Source organism: Phaseolus vulgaris, chromosome 1 (genome assembly GCF_051622355.1).
Source record: "Phaseolus vulgaris cultivar YP4 chromosome 1, ASM5162235v1, whole genome shotgun sequence".
In the NCBI taxonomy this organism is placed as follows: Eukaryota; Viridiplantae; Streptophyta; class Magnoliopsida; order Fabales; family Fabaceae; genus Phaseolus; species Phaseolus vulgaris.
In genome coordinates this window covers 53,268,554-53,292,564 of record NC_143498.1, presented here as the reverse complement: position 1 = coordinate 53,292,564, position 24,011 = coordinate 53,268,554, and the positions used below count along the sequence as shown (strand labels likewise).

General features: G+C 32.0%; 3 protein-coding genes across 5 annotated transcripts; 2 read left to right on the top strand and 1 right to left on the bottom strand.

Moving 5' to 3' along the window:
- Window positions 1-4,504: 4,504 nt before the first annotated feature.
- Window positions 4,505-7,204, top strand: LOC137815045 (uncharacterized). Its single transcript, XM_068618066.2, has 4 exons — window positions 4,505-5,114; window positions 5,300-5,574; window positions 6,711-6,843; window positions 6,940-7,204. Exons 1-3 carry the CDS (start codon window positions 4,802-4,804, stop codon window positions 6,774-6,776), a joined length of 654 nt encoding a protein of 217 aa, XP_068474167.1. The 5' UTR covers window positions 4,505-4,801; the 3' UTR covers window positions 6,777-6,843; window positions 6,940-7,204.
- Window positions 7,205-9,077: 1,873 nt separating this feature from the next.
- Window positions 9,078-14,706, top strand: MOS7 (nuclear pore complex protein-like protein). The gene is made up of 9 exons (XM_068618065.2): window positions 9,078-9,493; window positions 9,575-9,726; window positions 10,188-10,310; window positions 10,972-11,116; window positions 11,240-11,301; window positions 11,567-11,783; window positions 11,916-12,824; window positions 13,217-13,466; window positions 13,948-14,706. The coding sequence occupies exons 1-9, from the start codon at window positions 9,227-9,229 to the stop codon at window positions 14,226-14,228; spliced, it is 2,406 nt and encodes an 801-aa protein (XP_068474166.2). The 5' UTR covers window positions 9,078-9,226; the 3' UTR covers window positions 14,229-14,706.
- A 1,936-nt stretch (window positions 14,707-16,642) lies between these two features.
- On the bottom strand, window positions 16,643-22,293 carry LOC137815043 (3beta,22alpha-dihydroxysteroid 3-dehydrogenase). Of its 3 annotated transcripts, none has more exons than XM_068618064.2 (8): window positions 21,473-22,293; window positions 20,066-20,215; window positions 19,684-19,932; window positions 17,641-17,727; window positions 17,418-17,496; window positions 17,215-17,321; window positions 16,998-17,131; window positions 16,643-16,906 (listed from the first exon to the last, which is right to left on the bottom strand). In XM_068618064.2, exons 1-8 carry the CDS (start codon window positions 21,986-21,988, stop codon window positions 16,804-16,806), a joined length of 1,425 nt encoding a protein of 474 aa, XP_068474165.1. In that variant the 5' UTR covers window positions 21,989-22,293; the 3' UTR covers window positions 16,643-16,803. The 3 variants fall into 3 exon arrangements, with proteins under 3 accessions (XP_068474165.1, XP_090150563.1, XP_090150565.1); XM_090294437.1 differs by having other exon boundaries at window positions 20,066-20,226; window positions 21,473-22,155; XM_090294439.1 differs by lacking the exon at window positions 21,473-22,293 and adding an exon at window positions 20,404-20,746.
- Between the last annotated feature and the right edge of the window lie 1,718 nt (window positions 22,294-24,011).

Below are 24,011 nucleotides of genomic sequence, written 5' to 3'. Positions count from 1 at the left end.
AAAATACATTTCAATTTTTATAATTTTTGTATAAAATATGTCAAATATACATGAAAAATGTCGAATCTATTTTTTTAATCATATTTTAATGTTATTAATATTGTATAATTTTATAAACTATAAATAACCCTTTTCAAAATGAGACAACTAACTTTAAAAAATTAAAATACAAAAATTATACCGCCAATTTAGAAAATTAAATACATACTTTTGTTAAATAATATATTTTTAAATATTTGTTCACATTAATCTAACACTAAAGAAAGTGATGCCATTCCTTATAAATAACTTATATTACGTAAACAAATTAATCTTTGTTTCTTTTAAATTTTTGCTATTGAATTTTATTGATTAAATTATTGTTGTTTCATGTTTTTTTAGTTTAATTTGTTTGATATTTCTACATCTGTTAATTTAGAAATAGTAAGTGAGATTTGAGGATATCGGAATATTTTTAAAGGATAAACGATTAATTATTTTGAAATTTTTTTCAATTGAAAGTTTGGTCTTGAGTAACTTTCAATGTTTTTCTTCAACTTGTTTTTCCTTTTCAGATTGGTATTTTGATCCCTAATTTGTATGCTTTCAATTAAAAATAAGTGATACATGAGTATTTTGCTGTTTGTGAGCATATGTCGTTTTTGTTTTGTTGAATTGAAATATAGATGTTCAAGATGTATAAGAGTTAGACCACCCACTATCCCTAAAATGATTCTTATTTTTTTTTTCAATAAAAAAAACTTAAACAAATGAATTGCAAGTATACACTCCAAGAAAATCATGAAATAGAAACCATTTTTTATAAAACAAAATAATTAGTTACAATAGAAACTAAAATAGAGACCATTTTAGAAACTAAAAAAAATTGGTTTCTAAATTAGTTTTTATTATTTTCTATTATTGTTAAATAGTTTCTAAATTGGTATCTAATTAACAACTAAAGTTTTAACTACCAATTATTTAGTTTCTAAATTTGGTAGCAAAAACCTTGGTTGCTAATTAGATACCAATTTAGAAACTATTTAACAATAATATAAAATAATTGAAACTAATTTAGAAATCAAATTTCTTTTTAGTTTATAAAATGGTCTCTAATTTAATTACTATTGCAACTAATTATTTTAGTTTCTACAAATCTCATAATTTTCTTGTAGGGATAGTATAAAAAAACAAAAATTTATATATTTTTTTTAAAATAAAGTTGAAATTAGGTTTCTATTCAACAGATTTTGTATGATTAATGACAGTGTAACAATGTATCTAGAAGCATGTGTAAACACAATCGCTCTCGTAGGCTGCTGCTAATGGTCCTGCTGTGACGGCTAGAGTTCCTCACACTTCATATTTGGCGCGCTTGACTTAACTGCTCTCTTCATTATCTTTTATGAAAAATCACTTTTTTTTTTCAATTACAAAAAAATATCATTATTTTGTACACACGTTAAAATTAAGTGATCAATCTGACTTATTTCTTATTTTTAATAGATTGATATCCTCAAATCCTTAATTTTATTAATTAATTATATTTAAACATTGTTTGTTTTAGTATTTAAGGATTCTTTCACGATTTTGTCATGATAGAAATTCTTATAAATTATTCTTAACTTCAATTATTCAAAGATATAAAACGTCAGTGTAAATTTAATTTGGGAAAGAACTGGTCAACGGGTCTAGGCGAAATTGCTTTGTCTATCTCTGTTAGTTATATACCTTTCACATGTAAGCAATTTACTTTATTGTCAAAATTAGACTGAATATTATACAATAGAGTGAATCTTGTTTTTTAAAATAATTTTTTCCATTTTTTTTAAATATTTAAATATAAAGTAAATCAAAATAATAAATTTAATTCATTAACAACAAGTTTTTTATTTATTTATAACTAGTACAAAAATAGATGCAGTATTTTTTTATTTTACTCAACTTTCACGATGATACAAATTTAACATACCTATATAAATAGTTTTAGTTGAGTCAAAATTGAAAAGTAAAAAACATGTAAAAAAACCGATGAATTGATTAATCAATTTTTTTTTTTTTTTTTCTGATTTGAGTTTCTCTTCTTCTTCTTCAAGTTTTTTTTCTTCTATTGGTGATAGTTTTGGAATCGAAGAGTATGATGATCATGTTAAAGTTAGCATTGACTTGATGGTAAATACAAAAGAATAATAGTTTTACCAAAGAATAAAGTTGCTTTGAAATAGAGTGGAGTGGAGACACTGATTAGGAATGAAAGTTATTTTCGTTGATATGTGAAATTTGGTCTAGAGGGTGAGAGTACTTATTTTTTTGTTGCCTTAAAATAAAGAATTAAGATAATTAAATATATTAAATAAAAATAAAATCAGAAAAAATTTATGCATACTATTTTTTTTATATATATAACTATAAATAAAACTCAAAATCACACTATATTTAAAATTTGCGATTCTCATAAATCGTAACTATCCGTTCGAAAAGAAATCTTCAATAGCCATGTCCCTTAATTAAAAAAAAAATCAATTCAAATCAATATATTCAATTAAAAATCAAAACTACAATTTTTTATGTAATTACAATCATTTAATAAAAAATATGTTAAAAATATTTTTTATTATTATTATAATTAGTGGTATCTGACTCCAAGATAAATTCAAACAATGAATTGATGATTGAGAGTGCCTTGACTCTTTGAAACCTAACTCTTTTCATTTGGTCCAGGGGACATAAGAAAATAAAAAAATATAATGTATTACTAAATAAAACCTATTAAAATAGAAAGATGTGTATATAAGATTTCTCATCATTTACTTATTATCTATTTAGAAGGAATGTTTTATAGAATAGAATTGAGATGTATTATAAAAAATCCAAATTATAATATACACATTAATAAATCTGTGTTTTCTCGGTGACTATATATATTAGTGTCTGTTGCCATAATAATGGATTCAGAATCTAAATCTATAACTGCAACAAAAAGAAAACATTTAAAAAAGTGTATAAAGAGAATCCAATGGCAACGAAGAACATGGTAAAATGATTGAGTGATGGCTCCAACAGCTGCAATAAGGCTGCTTGAACAACACCATCTCAGCATCGTCTCAGAGTTCGTAATTGTTTAGGTTTTCTACTTTGAATATGTTAGATGAATACAGAACAAAACAAAATTCATTGTATAATGCATGTTTTTTAAAACAAAAAGGTTTATGACTCGAAAAGACAAATGCAGCAGCATGTGATCACATGCCTACAATCTTTCGGTTCCACCATACCCGCAATTACCAGAAATATATTGTAATCACAAACTTTCTGACTCCCATCTTCAACCTCTTTCTTTCAGAGTATAACAAAATAGTCAAATATTAAGAAAGGATACACATGACTTAAATATTAAAAATGCTTCTTATTTGTTTCAAAAGAAAGTGTTTTTTCTTCTTTCTGTTCAATCATTACAAATCATTCTAATATTATTTTAAATAATCAGTCATTTTTGGTAACCAAAAATACTACATTAAAACATTATTTCTAATTATATCAAAATAGTTTTATATATATTTCTTTCTTTCTATTTTAAAAACATTTTATATTTTTTCTTTCTATTTCTATCCTTCCAAACTCGGTATATATTTTTATTTTTATTTTTTTTATGGGATGTAAAAATTTTATTTTATCGTGTTTCTTTTCTTATCATTTAAATCTCGTGTAAAATGAAACGGGATGTATTCTTGTATTTTTTTTTTCTTTTAATAATACATTTATATCATATAATTTTCATAAATATCTATTTTATTTCGAAAAACATGTACATTTTGGGTTGTATATTTTTTTTATCGGATGTACAAATTTTATTTTATTGTATTTTTTTCTTGTCATTTAAATCTCGTTTAAAATGAAATGGGATGTATTTTTATATATTTTTCTCTTAATTATACATTTATATCATATAATTTTTCATAAATATTTATCTTTATTCGAAAAACATGTACATTTTCTGTCTATATTTTTTTTATCGGATGTACAAATTTTATTTTATTGGGCTTTTTTTCTTATCATTTAAATCTTGTATAAAATGAAATGGGATGTATTCTTGTATTTTTTTTTCTTTTAATAATATATTTTTAATGTGATAATAAATAATTGTTGTTATTTAATTGAAATATTAAATTTATAATAATATCTAATATAATAACTTTTATGAAAAAGAATAGAATGGGGGTGTATACTTTACCCTTCACTCTCTCATTATGGAAGCCTTTGATGATAAGTTTTTAATACGGAAAATAGCAGAAAAAACTTTTTTTAGAAAATTCACATGATAAAGATTCAAGATTCATGTTTTATCCCAAATCCCAGCACAAACATATTACATATGGGATGACGTGGTACATCACCCATCAACAAGCACCAGCAACAATCACGGGACACGTGTCGAAGAAGTAGAAGTGAATTTCGTAGGTGGTGCATACACAGGGAATAAGCCTCACCAAATAAAATAAAATAAAAAAACAAAACATGAAAACATAGATATAAAGTTAATTGTGCGTTAAGGTTTTAGGTATTGCCGTTGGTTTGGAGAGAGAAAGAGTATGATCAGGGTCCCTCTACATGTTCGTGTAAAGTCCCAACCTAGCATTTGTCATCACTCAAATAGTGGACAAGTCCGGTCAACTTTGTAACCTTGGCCTGCACCTTCCTTCGTTTCACCCTCTTAATTAAACCCTTCTCCCTCGTTCCCCTTGTCATCACAACACAACAACAACACACATCACAGACTCTTCCTTTCTGCAACAAAACCACATATTACAAGCTCTCAGCCACCATGAGTGGGAAACACTACCAAATCACAGGATCCACCATGGGTTTCTCCTCAAAAGAAGACAAATCCAAGAGAATAATGAGGGGCTTCAAGACTCTGTTCTTCTTGATCACTATGGTTATATCGCTTCTTCTGTTCTCTGCCCCGGTTCTCCTTGTTATTGCCGATGCACTCCTCCCTTCGGCTCTTCTCTCAACCATTTCCCCCTCCTCTTTCTCCTTGGAAAATCTCGCTTCCCATTTCCACCACTACGATTTCCGATCCTCCCTCATTGATATTCCCCTTATCTCCATAATACGATCCTTCATCATCTTCTGTAAGTACACACACTACAAGAACTATAATTACCCACCAAACATTTTATATGTATTTTTTTCTTGAAAAAAAATATCATTACCAGTGATCATAGTGACCAATTTTTTTTAATCAAGGTGAAGTTTTGTAGTGATTTTCGATGACCCTTTTGAAGGTTGTTTAATGGGTTGTTAACTTTTCTTTCAGGTGTTTATAGTTTGTGTGATGGACCAAGGCTTTCGCACGGACCTTATTTGGGGATTACGACCATGTGTTCTGTTTTGTCTCTGATGTTTGTGTCGTTGAAGGCTGTTTACATCTTCAGTGTTTGGGGGTTAGATCGAAGTGGGCATGTTGGAGGAACCGAAATAGCTCTGTTCGTGTGCTCTTGTGCGTTGGCCGTGGGGCATGTTGTCGTGGCCTACAGAACAAGTTGCAGGGAAAGAAGAAAGCTTTTGGTCTACAAAATTGACATTGAAGCTGTAAGTGTCTCCTCCCCTTGCACACGCTATTTTCCTTTCCACCAAAGCTAAATTCAACTTTAAAATTAAAATTATTGCGTGTGTTAGTGGAACAAGATAGTTTTGCAAAACGCTGTGCTTTTGGAAATTCGTATCCTTTTGCTAGTGAAAATTCAAGCTAATTCCTCTTTCTTAATCGTTTTTGGTGACGCGGGGTTTACACGGAGAGAATTTTTGTGTGGTGGGAAGGACCCACTAAGTACCGTTTTTTATGATCAAGGAAACTTCAGTGAGTGCATTATTTATTATTGACCTTAGTACAGTAGAAGAACAATTATGGTATGTTATTAGTGTATTAATTGATGGTTTAGAATTATCTTCTGCTCTAAAACTTTTCCTACACAGAAAAGTATATAAGGGTTGGTTTTGATTTTCCCTGCCTCTCTGGAAGGTCAATGGTTTGGTTTGTTGACAACTCCTATTGAATGCAGAAAAGCAAAATTCAAATTAAGTCATGCATTTTATTTTATTTTCAGCTTTGGCAACATAGTTCATTGACTTCTCCAAACAGCCAAATTGAGCTGGTTGGAAAAATTGGGCAGAAAGTGGGTCATATGGGGATGTTGGACTCCTCATATATCGTCTATGCAAATTATTCTTCCAAATGCTTGAATCCTAACAAAAATTTACCAAAAAACTTTTTGTTTCTTATACTTGATTCAAATAAGACTTGGTCTCACAGATATGAATCCTCTTTTGAAATCTCCTTGAGCCTTAAAATAACCAAAGTCGATAATATAATATAATATAGTTTAGAAATATCTAGATATGTATTTGATCATGTGCGTATGCAGAGATATGTTTAATCGTTAAAAAATATTAGTATTATTTATTTTCTTACCTAAGATCATGGCCTTCACTGTTGGCACCCTGCAAGTTGAGGGTTCCCCACTACTAACAACTGTTGCTGATAGACAGCTTTCTCTCACCTAGTCACACGACATAAACAAGTTATTCCCACGTGCTTACCTCATACCATATGTAATAATAATAATAAAAAAAAAAACAATTATTCTCATATTTTTACATGTTTATCTGAAGAAACAGAAACAAAACGATGAAGACATTTAATCGTGTTCCACTTTTGATATCTACAGATTTCAGCTTGCAAAAATGGGTATCCCAGGTATCTCAAGATTCTTCAGGAAGAACGAATCAAATGAACTACTGTGCCGCTCGAAGATCTAAGTAAATATCATATATGTTTTGCGAGGGTCAAGAGTTGCTACGGTAATTATTTTTAATTACTTTTTTTGGTAAAATTAAACAGTGATTAGCGAAATTAAAAAAATCCTAAATGTTTTTTTTTTTTTTCTGTTATGTCAGGTTTATCCAAAGGATGCTAGCAACTTTGGCACCTAACTTTCTAACCTCGGATACTGTCAGTTTACTGCTACCAGGATACATAAAGTTGTTGAATGGTGTTTAGGTATAATTATAATCGGTATATGTAATAGAGCTTCATCTTTAGCCATTTATATGTATCTATTTTCTTTTCTTATTTATATTCTTCCTTTGGAATTATTTCCTGTATATCTTATTGTGAATATATATAAACACTTTTTAATAAAAATTTATGTTAAAATGATCATAACAGTTTTTATTCGAAGAAAAATGAGGTGAATAAACTTTATATAGTTTAAAATCTGCTCATGCACACATGTATTGAAAACTGATACTTGTGTAACATATATCGGACACGGACAGTTGTAAGACATGTATCGATAAAGTGTTTAAATTAAAAAAAATTGTTGGATTTCTGACAATTTTAATACAATTTTAAAAAAGAGAAATACATTAATTTTCTAAAACCTAAAGCTTATTTTATAAAAATAAGGAACAAATCTTTTTTAACCAGCAATAAGAAATATCTTTCTGCTAAAAAAAAATTGAAACATATTTATACACATAATTTTTTATTGTCAATTTATATAAATTTAATGTTTCCATATCCTGCATTTTAGAGATTATACTATATTCGTTTTGTGTTGTATTAGTGTTCTTGTTAGTATTTTACTACATAACTTTAAGGGAATGTGAAAATGGCTTTTCAGCTCATTTAGTAAACATTTATTTATAATACTTGTGTCACTTGAGTTTAAATATATTGCTCTGGGTTAATCTTTTCAATATTTTTTGTTTTTAGAGAGGAATAAAGTTTGTCTGAAAGGTTCTCTTCACACATTGGAATATTTTTCGTACATATAAATATGAAAGAGGAATTTCAGCAATGTATTGTATATTATTCGGTAAGTGAGAAACTTATTTATTGGAATATTGTCATACGTTAAAGTTACAACTCTCTCGTTTTATTTTTTTGTATATGATTTTTAAATTGAACTCAAAATTAGATGTTTTAGAATCTGAATCTCAAACACCATTATTATTTTTAATACATTGCACCCAACTTTCATCTACCACTCCTACACCATAAAAAAATAATAATATCAAAGTGTGTTTGTTATAACAACTAAAAAATAAAACTATATCCTAAATCAAATTATCCGAAATATTCATGAATTACATAATTTTAAAATATTTTTAAATTATACAATCTGAAAAAGTTTAATATACGAAATAACAATATATGTTTCGTTACCTTATCGAATATATCATTTTTGGATTTTTTATTATTTTTGAATTAATTATGAATGCAATTAATTTGTTTTAAAGAGTCATTTTTTATTTTAAATATAAATAATTTATTTAATGCAAATATTTTTTTTAATAAGAACAATACTCACTTAAAACAAACACAATAAATATTGATAATATATAATATATTAATGATAAAAAATTATGTATAAAATCATAGTCAAATTTAAAAATACAAAACCTAATTTTACAAAACCTAACTACATTGAAAATTGTCTAAGAACTATAATTATGTCTCTTTCGCATATGTCTTAGAGCATGTGAAATGACTTCTTATCCATGATGTCACAAGCTAACTGCAATATATTATTATGAGTTTCATCCTAAATATATATTCATTGAAATTAAGTTAAGAACTTGAATATTTTAAATAAAAAACAATGATAACACAATAATGAAAATAATTTACCAGGCAAGCAAGCTCCTATTGTGATGACGATCATGTTTGATTGTAATTTCCTACATAAAATTCCAACATATTATTAAAAACCAAAATCAAACATCAAAATTTAAAAATGTATTATAAATTCACCAATTCATAAGTCAAGAAAAATGTATTTTGGATTCACTAATCCATAAATAAAAACAAATGAATTTCAAATCTATCAATCCATAAATGCCACAAAACCCAATTTTTTCTAAACCTCACAACGATGTCTTTTCAAATAAAAATGATAAGACTAATTTTGATATTTTAAAAAATGTAGGACTGCAAAAAGAAGTACCATGAAAATCATCCAAAGCTCATGCGGCCTTTTGGGCCTCTTCAGTCCAGTAAGAAAAGAGGGCAAACAAAAAAAAAGTGTTCAAAATTTTAAAAAACAAAGAGCGAGTACGACGTCGTTCTTACGCATCGAGGAAGCACCCCGCCGGAAAGAAAAACAGCAAGGGTTCGAACTGCGAAAGTGAAACTCGAAGGAAGAAAGAACGAAGCACAAAGCACAAAGCAGCAACAACCATGAGAATCACGTTGGAGCCGAGCTCGGAGCCGAGCCCAAGCCACTCCCAAACTCCCAAAGACGAAGTCGAGTGGGTCCCGCTTCCCAAGCATCCTCTCTTCACCGCACACGGCGGCGCCAACATTGCCGCTTACCGGAATCTCCTGGCCTGGGACGGAGCCTCGCGCCTCTACTTCTGGGACGCCAACAACCGCTTCCTCCACCGCCTCTCTCTCCGACTTGGCGACCCCGATCCCTCTTCCGTCCTCGCCTCTTCGCCCTCGAAGGTCTCTCTCTCTCTCTCGCATTTAGATTTTCGTACAAACGGAATGCAATGATATGCTAATTCGTTATTGAATTTGAAACAGGTGTTGCAAGCGGACGCGGTGCTCGATTTCGACGTCCACAAAATCTCCATCAACAGGAAAGGAACAGCAATACTCCTTTTCGGTTCCGAAACGCTCTCTGTCATGTATCTCTACGGACGCGCATCTAAGAAGGATGTGAACTTGATTTGCAGGTACAATTGCAAGTTGAACTTACTACTATAATATGCTTTTTCTCTGCTACTGGATAATCTCAGTTGTTTCTTAAATATTTATTGTTTTTTTATTGAAATAAATTGTTTTCGAGTTATGTTTATAGGATTTTCAAGTTTATTCCCGAGTTGCATTGCATAGGAAGAAGGTTATGGTTATAAATTATAGGAAAAATGATTGAGGGACATGTATGTGCTGCTTGAGCTAGATACCAAGAGAGGGATAGAGATAGAAGGGAAAGAAATGTAGGTATGATATGATGAAAAGGGAGATAGAGAGAAGGGAAGAGCGTCTATTAGGTATATACACTATTCAGGTTTCTCAGCGTATCAATACTCTGTAATGGGTGTGTGCATTTTTTTTTTATGTTGCTGGAGTTATGAGCTTTTCCTTACCATCATAGAATTTTTAACCCTTTTTTTTTCTTGACATCTTGTTGCAGGACTATTACTGTTGGTTCTCATGCACATTCCACTGGTGGCAATGATATTCGGGTGTTACAAGTATTATGGCACCCTTACAGTGATACTCATTTGGGAATTCTTTCTTCTGACTCAGTTTTCAGGTAAGCTTTTTTTATAATGATGTAGGATAATCAATATTATTTGCAGTGGTGTGGTGTGACTTATAAAACATGGATTTTGGTTATTCAATGGGTCATCTTGGTTTATGCTAGACTGAACTGAAAAGATATTGCTTTTGGAATGGCTTCAAATGCAATGCTGAGATTTAGAAAATGAAAGGCTACAATTCTACAAGGGAATAAATATATCAGTTTGATATTGTAATAGGTTAATTTTTTTTTATGGCAAATCCTGTAGTCTTTCTAATGTTATTATCTACATTAGTATGAGAATAACAACTTAACAAGCCTTGCTGATATGGGCTCCCATCCCATTTTCACCAGAAAATAAAAAATTCCATCGAGCCATTTGTTTTTAAGTCTGGGTCCTAATTTTGTTCACCCTTATATCTAATAGTTAAATTTTATAATTACGTTTGAAATTTCATTCTCTTGGATTTTGATTGAATTATTTTCGTGTGCATAATATGTCCCGTAGTCATATAATAGTCATGTACTTGTTTTAACACCAACATGTCGTACTGATGCCATTTATTTATTTATTTATTTTGTGTATATCTGTTCTTTCTTGGTTGGATAAGACATTATTTAACTGTGAGTTATGTTGTCATGTTTCCCTCTAATTGCAAACTCATCTTTGTAGACTTTTCAACCTGGCTGTGGATCCTTTGCAACCAGAGCAAGAATATTATTTACAGCCTGTTGAGCCGGGTAGATCTAGAAATGCCTCATCAGTGTGCCCAGTTGATTTTTCTTTTGGGGGTGACCACTTATGGGACAGGTTTAGTGTAAGTTCTGGTGTTATTTTTATTTAACGGTTTCTAAATATTCTTTTTTGCCCATTTTACATTATCTACTACTGCATTTCTTTAATTAGTTTTAAACATTTTATTTATTGTGCTACTTAACAGGTTTTTATTTTGTTCAGTAATGGGGCTATCTATGTACTCTGCCCCATTGTTCCATTTGGAAGGTATTTTATTGCTCTTATTTCATCTGTCTCTCTTACTGCAGAAATGTCACCAGTACTTCCTGGATTATGGTTATGTTTGGAAAAGGCATTTATAACGACATAAGCACTTGTATAAATAATATGAAAAAAATTAACCTTATTTCCTCTTCAACTATTGATAAGCTGTTTACCCATAATAAATCTTGATATCATCTAGATAGAGTTATTTATATATAATGTTTGTACCCTACTCATATTTTTTTATTTTTTCTCTGCTTCTCCACAGTCTCTTCAAATGTGAGTCCTTGGTAGAAATATATAATGATGCTCACACATTTGGAATAATATCAGCCAACTCTGTTGCTGCAAGTAATTCAAAGTTGGCAATCTCCTGGTTAGAAGCAACATTTCCTGAGTTACAGAACCAAGACACTGAAGGAGACAGTCTGTCCTTGCTAAGAGCTCATGCTTATTCTTTATTTGATGCATCTCTTGTCTTGCAGGTATACATATAGTCTAAACTAGACTTTTGTCGGCTGTGTTATCAATTGATGGAAAAGTGCCTGTCAGATTGTTCCATTCCATCAGTTGCAGTGTTATGCAATATGATTTTATGTTATGTTTTGAATTTGTAGGGACCTCTGCGAAGAGTAGGTCAGGATGGAAATGAAGATTCATTTGGTTGTAGTGCAGAATGTGAAGGTCGTGCAGTTAGTTTTCTGTACAATTTAGTCAGTAAAGACTCTATTTTGGTGACTGCCTGGAGTGGTGGGCAATTGCAGATAGATGCTCTAGCCGATGAGATCCAACCTGTCTGGTGTGTTGGTAGTCCGCCTCGTCTTCGTGTTGATTCCCATGACCAAATTCTTGGCCTTGCTATGATTTGTGAGTCAATTACCTGCAGTAGTCTGGGGAAGGTTGATCATAATGCCTGGTTGGGTAATCCACCCCCTTTACTGAGACTGGCTATTGTTGATTTGGCTCTGCCACGAAGAGCAGAAAGTGGTTATAATATTTCTTTGTTCATTGATATGCTTATGCCAGAAAGAATATATTCCCTTCATGATGGAGGGATTGACTCAATAGTTTTACATTTTCTTCCATTTACTAGTCAGTCAAATGGCAAGGATGATACAATGAAAACACCGTCTGTGCACCCTGTGTTAAATACTTGCCAGAGTCGATACACCTCAGAGCCCTCAATTTGTGGCTTTGCGTCTTTATCAGATTCATTTGGATATTCATGGATTGTAGCTATTACACTTTCTCTTGAGTGTGTTGTGCTTGAGATGAAAAGTTGGAACCTCTTGCTTCCAGTAAGCATTGATTTGGAGAAGAAACCCATTTCATCAGAGGGGGAATCAAAGGAGAGAGATATACCAACAATAATTAGCAAAGAACTACTTAGTGGACCCAAGGAGGTACTTGTTCCCCATGCCTCTCCAAGTTTGCGTTCTGTTGCAGCTGATTCAATTGAAGGTCGATCAACATTACATCAGTATTTCAAGCTGTTTCATGAAACTTATGTGGAGTATGGACATAAGGTATGACTACCATAGTGTCCCAGCCTTTTATGCTTGATTCTGATTTATCCGAGTCCTTATTCTGATCTTGTTTATTAATCATATTTGCTCATTCAGTAGTATTCTCAAATTTTGGCCAAAACTGAAGTAATAATTTTAGGCCAAGAGTCATTAATAAATGTTATCAGATGAAAGTTTTTTATGACTACTTGTGCAATATATTTGCATGATAAGATCGCTTTAGAAAAAATTAGACATTGTATGTTATTCTGTGAATTGACGCAGTTCATTAAAATTTGATTCATTAGTTCTTTATTCTATGTGCTATGTACGCTAAATGAATGGGTTTCTAAAATCAGCTATGATTTTTATAATAACTGTTGGATCTCTTCCATTGCATTTTGTCATAATAGGTGTACTTGGAGCTCAAGCATCACGCACCTCAGTTGAAGAAAATCATTAATGACCAACATTCTCGTTTAGGCGATGCACAACAGAAACTTTTGAACGGTGAGGAGAAAGAGGCTATATTAAAGAAAAGGTTAGATCGTGCTATTCAAATGCACAATTCTTTGGAAGAGCGCTTGCAACAATTAAGGAACATGCCTTGTGCTCACAAAAAACCACTGTCCAGAGCAGAGCGGCAGTTTAAATCAGAGCTTGGTAATGGATGTTCGATCCCTTACTTATACTATTTGTCTGTTAATGAAATTTTTGAATACCTTTTCTCAAAGATTCATATTTAAATCCGGATCAAATAAACATTTTTATTAATACTTCTAGAAGAAAAAAAAAGATAAAATGAATGAAGTTTTTCTCATAGACTAAAATCAGCTTATGTATTGTAAGTTCTAAAACAGTTTAGATACAAGTTAATTGCACAAGTTGATTTTAGTTTATAGATGTTCTATTCATTTTACTTTCTTGTTTTCATTTTTTACAAGTTGTTATAGAAGTGTATACATATAAAAGCAATAATAGTATGCTTTTAAGAAGAGCTCTGCCTGAATCTAGACATATTTATTCTCTAGCTGTCTCTTTTCTTTTCCTGATACACCATTCCCCATTCTGCATCATCATCTTTGGTCATTTCTATCTACTGAGAATTTTTTTCAAAAGCACTAAATCACTCCTTTTTTTCCAGACCGCTTTAAGGAAGTTGAGTTGGATGCTTTGCATTCTTCTGTTGATGCACTAAGTGCAAGGCTGAGAAGGCACTTGCAAGCTTCGAAAGCTAATCAGCAACAGAAAACAGCTGGGAAGAAAACTCATGCTGGAGACAATCAGATATCCATGCTCAAATCATCTCTTGAAAAACTCTCACTTGTAAATACTGAGAATTCAAAGAAAGTTAAACTCGTGGAGTCTACATTGAGAAACAAAGAAAGAAGCAGCGGCAGAGAATCAAGTCTGCCTTTGGTCTAAAACCTTCCTATGGTATTTGCTTTCTTATCCGGACTTGTGAGGTTTGAATTATGATCCTGTTGTGTGCACTCCACTAGTATAGTCACCTCCAATTGTCTCGCCAAAATTTGGGAGTGAAGTTAACATATTTACATTGGAAAATACATTCATGTCAACACCAATAGGAAAAAGAAGGTAGCCAACTTTGTTGTACACTTCACCGAACCCCCCTTATCAACATGTCATTGTCAGAGAAGAAATGCCAAGAAACCATGGTATTTCCATTCTTAGTTGAATGGAACATGCAAGAGACCGGCTTTTCAGTTGCCTTCATTGAAATTAGAGTTGTCCAAAAAATCATGTACTTGAATTTGTTTACTGTATGAGCTGCAAAGGGGTCCATAACATACCTTGGTGAAAATCCCTGGCTATATATATTAGTGTAAAACCAAGAGAAAAAAAAGTTAAATATCATGCATAATCAACATCATTGTCATTAGGAAGGAGTGAGTAAAATGGATGAATTAAACAGAACTAACTGAATTAAGTAATTCGGACCAATTGAATTTAACTGGATTATTAAAATTGGTTGAACAATCTAAATTGGCGAACTATTTTAAACATATATCTTATCTTAGAACAGTTTTTTTTTTATATATTTTTTAATTACACAAAGTACAATTAAGTTTGAACAGTTTAATTTAATGAAAATTCAATTTTAAAATCTGGACTGGAGTAGTTTGGTTTGGATATTTTAAACCAGTTCAATTTTTTAATGCACTTTAGTTTTGTTTTGGTTTGGTTTAGTTTTATTCTTCTAGACAGTCTTTGTTTAGTTCTATTATTTTACAGTCTAGCTGTAACTGAAATTGCTGATGAATACACCCGTTCTGTTTTTAGAAATTAAGTAATAAGAAATTTCTGAATAAAAAACTTCCAAACTTTTCATAAGTTCTTGAAAAATGATGACACAAACTCGAATAGTAAAACACACTGGCAATTCTAATTCTAAGTGCAAAAGAGTCCTTTTCAATAAATAAGGCAGAGTAGTTTTCAATGTTCAGTATAGAATAAATTATAACTGCTTCAATATCAAGTCTACAAGACAGACTTGTTAGGATAACTTACTAGATTTGAAGTGCTTTGATTTTAAAATAAAGTTTCACAAAATTATGGAAAAAAATATAAATTATTTTTAATCTCGATTTTTAAATTATGTCAGACTAACAGATTGGTCAGAACAACGGATGTAATGATTCCTAAATAATGCCAAAATTGGAAACATTGCCTTTATACCTTTCTGAATAAATTAATCCTTTCCAAAAAAGTTTAAATGGATTTTCTTAAAACTAAATAATTGGTGCATAAACTAATTGTTATTAATTAGATTTAACTTTAAAAAATATTTTGTTTTTTTTTCTGAGAAAAGTATTTATGGATAAATTTATATAAAGATGCCCTTCTGTTTATTTTCAGTGGATTAGTCTTCAAAGACGTACAGGTCCAATACCTTTCCATTAACGTTGCAATTCATAAAACATAGCAGGCCATTCACAAAGTTTTATTTATTTAATTCACAGATTTGTTTGTGGAAATTCTTCTTGCATCTCGTGCATTCCTTGCTGCACCCTCATATTTTAAAAATATTTAAACTAACCTTTAATATTTTTTATTAAACTTTTTAAAAAAATAAAATTGGAATGTGGAGATTTTTAGGATTAAGATTTAAAATTTGTGTTTTTTTTTCTGAAAATAAAAATTTTATATTTCCAATTGTATATTCTTGATCATAAATTTAAAAATTTGTATTCTAAAATTATATAATCCGAAATAGATTCTTATTATACTTTTGTGCAGAAAGAAATCACAGGGTACAAGAATAAATCGCTTTTGTCTGTTTTGTCCCTGTCTATAAATTAGCACGCTAAGGCCTTTTTTGTTTGGCCCAGTATAAGAGCGCTCTTGCAATGTTGTATTATCGTGTTAGAAAGCAATTGAAAGAATGAAAACTGTGTAAATTTCAAATATAATTTTGTTATCATTTGAATAAATTTCAATAAACATTTGTATTTCAATTTTATTCTCAAAATAATCTTTCAAATTGTTTTAAAAAATAATATATTTATTAAAAGGGTAAGATTATTGTAGTAAAAATTTTACAAAAAATGTCATTTATTATTGCTCGACACATGGGATAGAAATCATAAACTGCTGTCATTATATTATAAATCAAATATAGTTCCATTTTTTTTAGTTCTCTTACATGTATTGATGAGTGATCTTCATGATACTTTTCTTTTTATTTTGATACCTCTGGTATCGATGAAACCTCTGCAGGATATGATTAAATTAAGTTGAATCGAACTATTTGTGTCTTTATTTTATCCAACAATACCTTTTAAATAAAGTTGAATAGTGCTAAATTTCTTGCAAAGTTTTCTGAGAGAAGAACTAACTAAAATCATACATGAATTGCTAAAGTGAAATATAATTTTAATTATTTATTCATATATGATGAACATGAACTTATTAAATTGATCTACGCTGAGCTTGCTCTGTGCCTTCTCTATCTGTTATGCTCTTAGTTTTGATGTTGCTATACATGGTTTGCACTTCTATGCTTCACAATAATGGGATACCTCTTCTGCGTCCTAGTTGTTGGGAAAAACACCAACTTATCTTCCTCGGCAGGAACCCAACTGCCATGAATTGAAAGCACGAGATTAGTGACAGATTAAAATTATGCACCATAATTAACATATGCATAGTAACTATACAAAATGTTTGTACCTAAAGCGGGTGACAATGCGGTGAAGGAAGACAGAAAGTACAACTCTGGCTAGCTCATAACCAGGGCACAACCGTGGCCCTCCCCCAAAAGGTGTATAAACATTCCCCGGGTTTGCTGCTTCTGATGAGTTACTCTGATAAATTTTGAGCACTCACTGGTAAGTGACAAGAATAAAAATTTATTGGAGACTGAACTTAGTAATAAGGACTGAAGTACCTGCCATCTCCAGGGATTGAAGGTGCGTGCATCTTTGTAATATTCAGGATTCAGATGTACAGCACGAAATGATGCAAAGACCTTCCATCCCTTAGGAATAGTGTAACCTATTACAAGTGAAGCATTCAAAATTTGTTGTGAGTAAATTGCAATGTGCACTTTCTCATAAGTCTAAATTTTACAACCTTTTTGTTGTGGGTTACCTTTTATGTTGATGTCTGTTGTTGCTCTTCTAAATATCCCACCAATTATGTTAGCCACCCTCAAGGTCTCATTCACAACCTGTATTGCACAAATGATTAAAAAACAAGGAAAGGGCATGATTAAAAGCACCGACAAAATCAATAGTAGCTGTTGCTCCACATCCTCACTGTTAATGTTATGAAACATTGAGCATTGAGTTACACATGTATACTGTATACTTACACATTGGGTAAAAACCATTGACTTGTAATCCGTCCATTCCAGTGGTGCCCCTGGGTCACTCCTTGCTCTGATTTGGTCATGTTCTTCCTGTAAATAACACAATCAAAGTCTAAAAAGTGTCATTCACAGTCACAGTTATATTATATGTTAATTGAGTTTTATTAACGCCAACATTAAAAATCACTGTTATAAGTCGTTTATAGATGGGTCTACAGTATGAACATACACTAATTTGAGATTAAGGAACAATTTATCCTGATTAACATGCTGATACCAGTTTAAATCTAAAAAGATTTACTGCCATTACAAATAGTTGAAGGATTCAAAGTTATACTCATCCACCACGTGGGGTTTGGGACTAATATGACACTGTCACCTTTCACTTAATTGCGATCGTGTGATCATAAATAGTCATTGAAATTAGAGCCACACGACTTCCCATGCACGGCCATGGGACCGAGAGGTCCAAGGAGATAAGTCCGCGGCAAAACAAGTTCTGCAAACACAAAAAGTACTTTCTGCAGAGTGCAGCAGATGATGCAGACGCACGGTGGCAAGGGCCTTTCCGTCTTTCCACACCACACAGCCGTGATCAGGTCAAAAAGACCAACACCAAGCGTGAGCTTTGAATGTAATAATTTTGCCTCTTGGTTCCACCAGTGTCTCCTATGACTTTTTTTTCTTGTCTACTTTTCTATTACGTTTTCACACCATCATTTATTTCCCCTATTAAATCAAATCCTGGCTATTAATATTTTTCTTTTCTAATGAAACATTATCTCTGTACGTATATAAGAATCAAAATCTTTTTAATATATTTAGAAGATCCAATTATTTGAAAGCACTTGTGTTGGGATTTTGTTGCGATGTGAAGTTAGTATGATATGGATCATGTCATAAAATGACAAAAGACTTGGACACGGGCGGTGAGCAAGAATCATTGATTGGTGAAATGAATATATGGAGTCAATGGTGAAATGACCCTAGATAGATCACCATCTCAATCTGACCACTAAAACCTGCCCATATTCCTCCCCCCTCTTTTGTGTCTGCTCTCAGACATGACAAGCGTGATTGGTCTCAAGTTTTCAACCATATTAACTACGGTGATAATTTTAAGGAGTCAGGCTTTAACTACAGGGTTTGAATTCAGTTGAATTGAGTATTAATTTAACGTGCACAAAACAACAAAACCAGACATAAAATCTTTTCCTGTGTCTGGCAGTGTCCTAGGGAAAACAAAAAAAGGAATCCTACATTAATTACCACTTCATAGTCATACTTGTCCAAATTTAGATTACTAGAATTAACCATTTTTTATAAACAACTTAACAAAATTTGGTTTCCTAATGATTGTCATAATAGTCAGAAGTATGATGAACGAATTTTTTTACTACTTCATTCTTTTTCTTTTATATTTTTAAGATTAGTGCAGAATAAAATAAAATAAAAATAACGTTTTTCAATAAAATGAGTATATAGTTTCTTATTTTTACTTTCATCTTTCCATCTAATAACGTTTTTTTAATAAATGTACGTTCAAGTTATTTAAAATTAGAAGACACATAATAGTATAATACTATATATATATATATATATATATATTTAAAATTCAACGTATAAAAATAATTCCTTTTCAGAATTAAGTCGGGTCGAGGTGGAGACAATGAGTATAAAGGATCAGATAACGAAAACGAGGTTCCAACGGAAGCACACCACACGGTGGAGTGGCGGTGGAGTGGTGGTGGTCATGGACATAGACAGGGTGGTGGGGTTGCTTGCAGCTACAACCATTCGGTCCAGAATGCCCAAATGAAATCATATCATAAAAATTCCAGAATTATAATAAAGACACAAATTCTTAAAAATTAAGCAAAGTAAATAAGATAGCTAGGTGATAGGTTTTTGTGAGGTAGACCACTAATTTTGGGAATCATGTTCTACGTAAACAAACTTTAATTTGTCACATATAAAGAATATTCTCATGATCATATAAATAAATAAGGCACAGTACTATAGTGCTTGCTTAGGTTTGCTACGTACCTTGAGCTGTGCCAGGGCCAGAGGAGTCTCAGTGAGGAACTTGACTGCAAGAGTCATTATGGTAGAGGTGGTCTCGTAACCGGCGACGAGCAAAGCCAACAAAAAATCCACTATTTGCTCGTCGGAAAAGTGGTCACCAGAGGCCAATAGTGCCCCTAGCATGTCACTCTTTTTCTCTTTCCCTTCATTATACTCTTCTCTCCTCTGCCTCACTACCAACGTTAGTGCCTCTGCCACCTTTGTTCTTGCCTGCAAAATCAATTCATATTCACTAATCACGTGCCACGTTATTCACACCCCACATAATTTATATAATTATAACTAAATAATGTTATTAACCCATGAAACGTATTGAAGGAGAGGGAAATTTAGTTGCATGCACCTTGATGGCTCTGCGGTATGTGGTGGAGAAGAGAGGTAAAGGGAGAGTGAAGAAACCTTCAATGACAAGAACATACTCTTTCCTCAAACTCTCAGTCCATTCATCAGGGTCAAAGCTCATCAACTGCTTCACTGTTAGCTCAAACGTAATCTGCAGAAGTACTGTTGTCAAAACAATTATCCATAATCACTCGCATCATCATTGCACAAACATTGTTAGCAATTTGGGGAATAAAAACATGAGTAGTTGAAAAGGAATTACTAAAAGGCAAACAACCCCTCCTTTTCCACATGTCTTATATCATACATACAAACATCTTCATACATGTGCATGCTCACCCTACATGATGATGACCAAACGTTTAATATGCAGTCGTGATTATTATCCTTTGTAGCCGAAGAAAACCTTTTTCGTTTAAATTAACGTGTGATGCAAAGGCTCATGTGCAAGGAAATTGGACACATTGTACCGAACCATGGAATCTGAGTCACCGTCCCCATTTCCATCACGCACATCGCTATCACATGCTAACACGCCCCTATTACTCAATTAATTAGAGACAACTTTCTCCAATTAAACCAAAATTAAATAAAGCAAAACAAAAAAAAAAGAAAAAAAATACTCAAACAGAGACATGAGAGAGAAAGCTTTAAAACTTTCCAGTGCTGGTTAGACACATACACAAAAGTCGCTAATTAGCTTTCAACTAAAAGTAAACAAACAAAACTAGATTTAGATAATAAAATCAGAGAAATTGAGGTGCAGAAACCCAGTCCTGGTCCACCACTTTTCTCTCACTCACAGCCCCCTTATGATACATTATGATGATGAGTCAACTAGCCAAACTCGCCCGAGACATGCTGAGTTGATTCAGCAACACACATACGTATGCCATTGCCCGTAATGATTTGGGAAAGTTAAAACACTATTAATAACACTTTGTCTAATCAGAATTCAAAATTTCACCTTCGTAATCCACAAAGTCATAAAAAGCGCTACACAAACATAATATTCTTGAAATATCCACGACTACAACTATTGTGATCGCATATTTTCTGCAAAATCAATAAATGCAAAGAAACCGCGACCACAACCATATTTAAAACCTTGGACTAATCCATACTGTAGAATAAACGCCACATAACTGTGATCACGACAGAAATTTAAAACCTCGATAATTCAAATGTGAAAAAACTAATTTCAAAAGTCGAATAAAACTTCAATTCTCACAAGGAAACCACAAAACACTAAAACAGCATGGGTTACTAACAGCATCAACAACTTAAAAAAGTCCACCCAAATACCCAAGTGACAAAACTTGTACAAAACTTAAAATATGCAAGTTGGTTTATGTAAAAAACTTATAATATTATTTTATATTCTTATGTTTCGTTATAAGTATTTAACCTTTTTTGCCTGGTCCATGAGAGTAACACGATCGGACCAGGTATCGAGGTTGAGGCCGATGAGGCGGTCGATATGGTGGAGAAGGTGATCCTTGATGATGGAGGAGTTGGCGAAGCTCATGGTGAGCGAGTGCATTCTCTTGTGGAGAGCGCCTTTCATCAACAGAAGAGAGTGTTTTCCAAGCAGGTTCGATATGGAACCGGGATAACTGCAATCCAACAGCTTCCCTTCGTTCTGCAGAATGAACCGGTTCAGCTCCGGGTCCGCCGAGAACACCGTCGGCTCGCCGAAAACGTGCGTCGTGAAGATCGACCCGTAGCGCCTCACGCGCTCGTCCATGAACGGCTCCGGATTGGAACTCTTGTACGCGGATATCAGCTGCAAAGTCTCGCCGATGAACGGAAGGCCGTAGCTCCCCGGCGGCAGCCGAAACTTCCGACGGTTCAACGCGCGGCGGAGGAACATCGCGGCGGCGAAGGCGGCGATTAATAAGAGGAGTGTTGGCAGAGAAACCATTGTCGTAACAGAACAAGTAGAGAAAAGAAAAAAAGTGTTGTGGATATAAACCCAACGAAACCGTTTTGAATTGTTAGAGAGAGAGAGAAAGAGAGAGAGTGAGAGGGTATTAATAGAAGAGAGGAGGAGCGCACGAGGGGGTGGGGGTACCTCTGTGTGTGAGTGCCCAGTGCTCAGTCTCTAGAAGATGAACAACAAAAGGATCTCTTGTGGCCAAACAAATTCTCTCTCATCACTTTTTTTCCCTTTTTTTCATTTTTACACTCTTTTTATTTTATCTTCTAATTTTTTATATTAAAATAACTAATTCATTAATTGTGGAATTAATTCATTAATTGTTTAATTAATTCACTGTATTTATTATTATTTTTTTCAAAGGAGAGCAAAAAAATGCATGAAAAATTATGTGGGATACATATTAGGATAAGACTTTGGGTGATAGAGGAAACTGAAGAAAGCATTGTACAGTTTTTTTTTTCACGTTTTCGTTGTTGAAAACAAACAAGCCATTGAACACGGTCAAATTTCACAATTGTCAAAAAAAATACACCCCTTACAATAAATTTTAATAATATATATATATATATATATATATATATTATATTTTTAAATAATAAATAAAAAAATATAATTGAAATATTATTATTCTGAGTTGTCAAAACACAGAAGTCTTAAATGAAATTAAATTGATAATGAATATTTATTTAATTGTAATTAAATAATAAATACATACTTTAGCATTCTTAATTACATAATAAATATATCTATACATATGTGAAAATAAAATGTAAAAAATTCTATCATCTATAACATTTTCTTTTTATGTTCTCATCTAACATATAATTATCATATATTTAAACAATCAAGCTAACATTTTTAAAAGATTTCCATATAAATTTTAATTTTATTTCAAACAAGTTACAAACATCTCAAATTTTATTATTTTTTTTAATGTATTAAATAATTAAGTGTCTATAAATAACTATTCATGCGAGAAATTCAATATACATACAGAAACACTTAATTATGCTTTTAGAAGACATGTGTGCTGAATTTGACTCAAAGATATGCACATGTCATATGATCTTATATGTGTTCTCTCTTCACATAGCTACATGAACACAAGAACTAAGTTCTTTCATATGACAATATAAACTTATATGATATGTCATATCAATTGTTTCTGAAATTGTGTACTCGGTCATATAAACTTCCATTGAGTCTCACCACTTGATAATTTTTATTTATATGATTTCAATATACCAGAAGTCAGTATATCTCCTTCTAAATAAATCTCTAATTGAATGCTTATCTTAAACAATCTACACAACATTATTTTCTTTCTTAAAAGTATTGTCTTAATCACACTTCCACATAACTCATAGTTCATATCACACATTACTATATCATTCAATCACATAAAAATCTCGATTTTAAAATAATTAGAAAATATAAAAATCACATAATTACATTCATGACAAATATTTTCACCAAACGACCAACCCTCAAGCTGGAACTAAATTTGTCCAGTGAGTATGACCGGTCTAACGGTTAATGCTCTCGGATTTTTAATTCCTTGAATTTTGATCAACAAGAACATTGTTCACTCAGTGACCAAACGACCAACCCTCAAGCTGGAACTAAATTTGTCCAGTGAGTATGACTGGTCTAACGGTTAATGCTCTCGAATTTTTAATTCCTTGAATTTTGATCAACAAGAACATTGTTCACTCAGTGACCAAACCACTGGGACTAATTCGCCAACCAGGAATGGCTCGTCCAAGAACCAAGGTTTTCAGGTTTTCTAATTTATAATTTTTGTCCAACAAGTCTCCATAATCTACACAGATTTGCAGAATTCTTAATTTAATCATAGTGACTCAAACTCGTCTTTTATAGCATTTTCTACTTGTTTTTGAAAACTTATTATTCTAGTTTGAATCACTAACTCCAAGTTTGGAGTTATACTATCTTACTCAAAAACATACATCAATAATCAAACAACCATCATTTTCTTAAATAT

What these genes read in the sequence shown, in the direction of transcription:
- MOS7 (XM_068618065.2), top strand. Translation starts at nt 9,227, where the DNA reads ATGAGAATCACGTTGGAGCCGAGCTCGGAGCCGAGCCCAAGCCACTCC. An exon ending in ATGCATCTCTTGTCTTGCAG is followed by an intron (nt 11,784 to 11,915) that starts GTATACATATAG and finishes TTGAATTTGTAG; the next exon opens with GGACCTCTGCGAAGAGTAGG. An exon ending in GCAGTTTAAATCAGAGCTTG is followed by an intron (nt 13,467 to 13,947) that starts GTAATGGATGTT and finishes CTTTTTTTCCAG; the next exon opens with ACCGCTTTAAGGAAGTTGAG.
- LOC137815043 (XM_068618064.2), bottom strand. Translation starts at nt 21,988, where the DNA reads ATGGTTTCTCTGCCAACACTCCTCTTATTAATCGCCGCCTTCGCCGCC. An exon ending in TGGCCCTGGCACAGCTCAAG is followed by an intron (nt 17,728 to 19,683) that starts GTACGTAGCAAA and finishes TGTTATTTACAG; the next exon opens with GAAGAACATGACCAAATCAG. An exon ending in CAATGGTTTTTACCCAATGT is followed by an intron (nt 17,497 to 17,640) that starts GTAAGTATACAG and finishes TGTGCAATACAG; the next exon opens with GTTGTGAATGAGACCTTGAG.
- LOC137815045 (XM_068618066.2), top strand. Translation starts at nt 4,802, where the DNA reads ATGAGTGGGAAACACTACCAAATCACAGGATCCACCATGGGTTTCTCC. An exon ending in ACGATCCTTCATCATCTTCT is followed by an intron (nt 5,115 to 5,299) that starts GTAAGTACACAC and finishes CTTTTCTTTCAG; the next exon opens with GTGTTTATAGTTTGTGTGAT. An exon ending in ACAAAATTGACATTGAAGCT is followed by an intron (nt 5,575 to 6,710) that starts GTAAGTGTCTCC and finishes TGATATCTACAG; the next exon opens with ATTTCAGCTTGCAAAAATGG.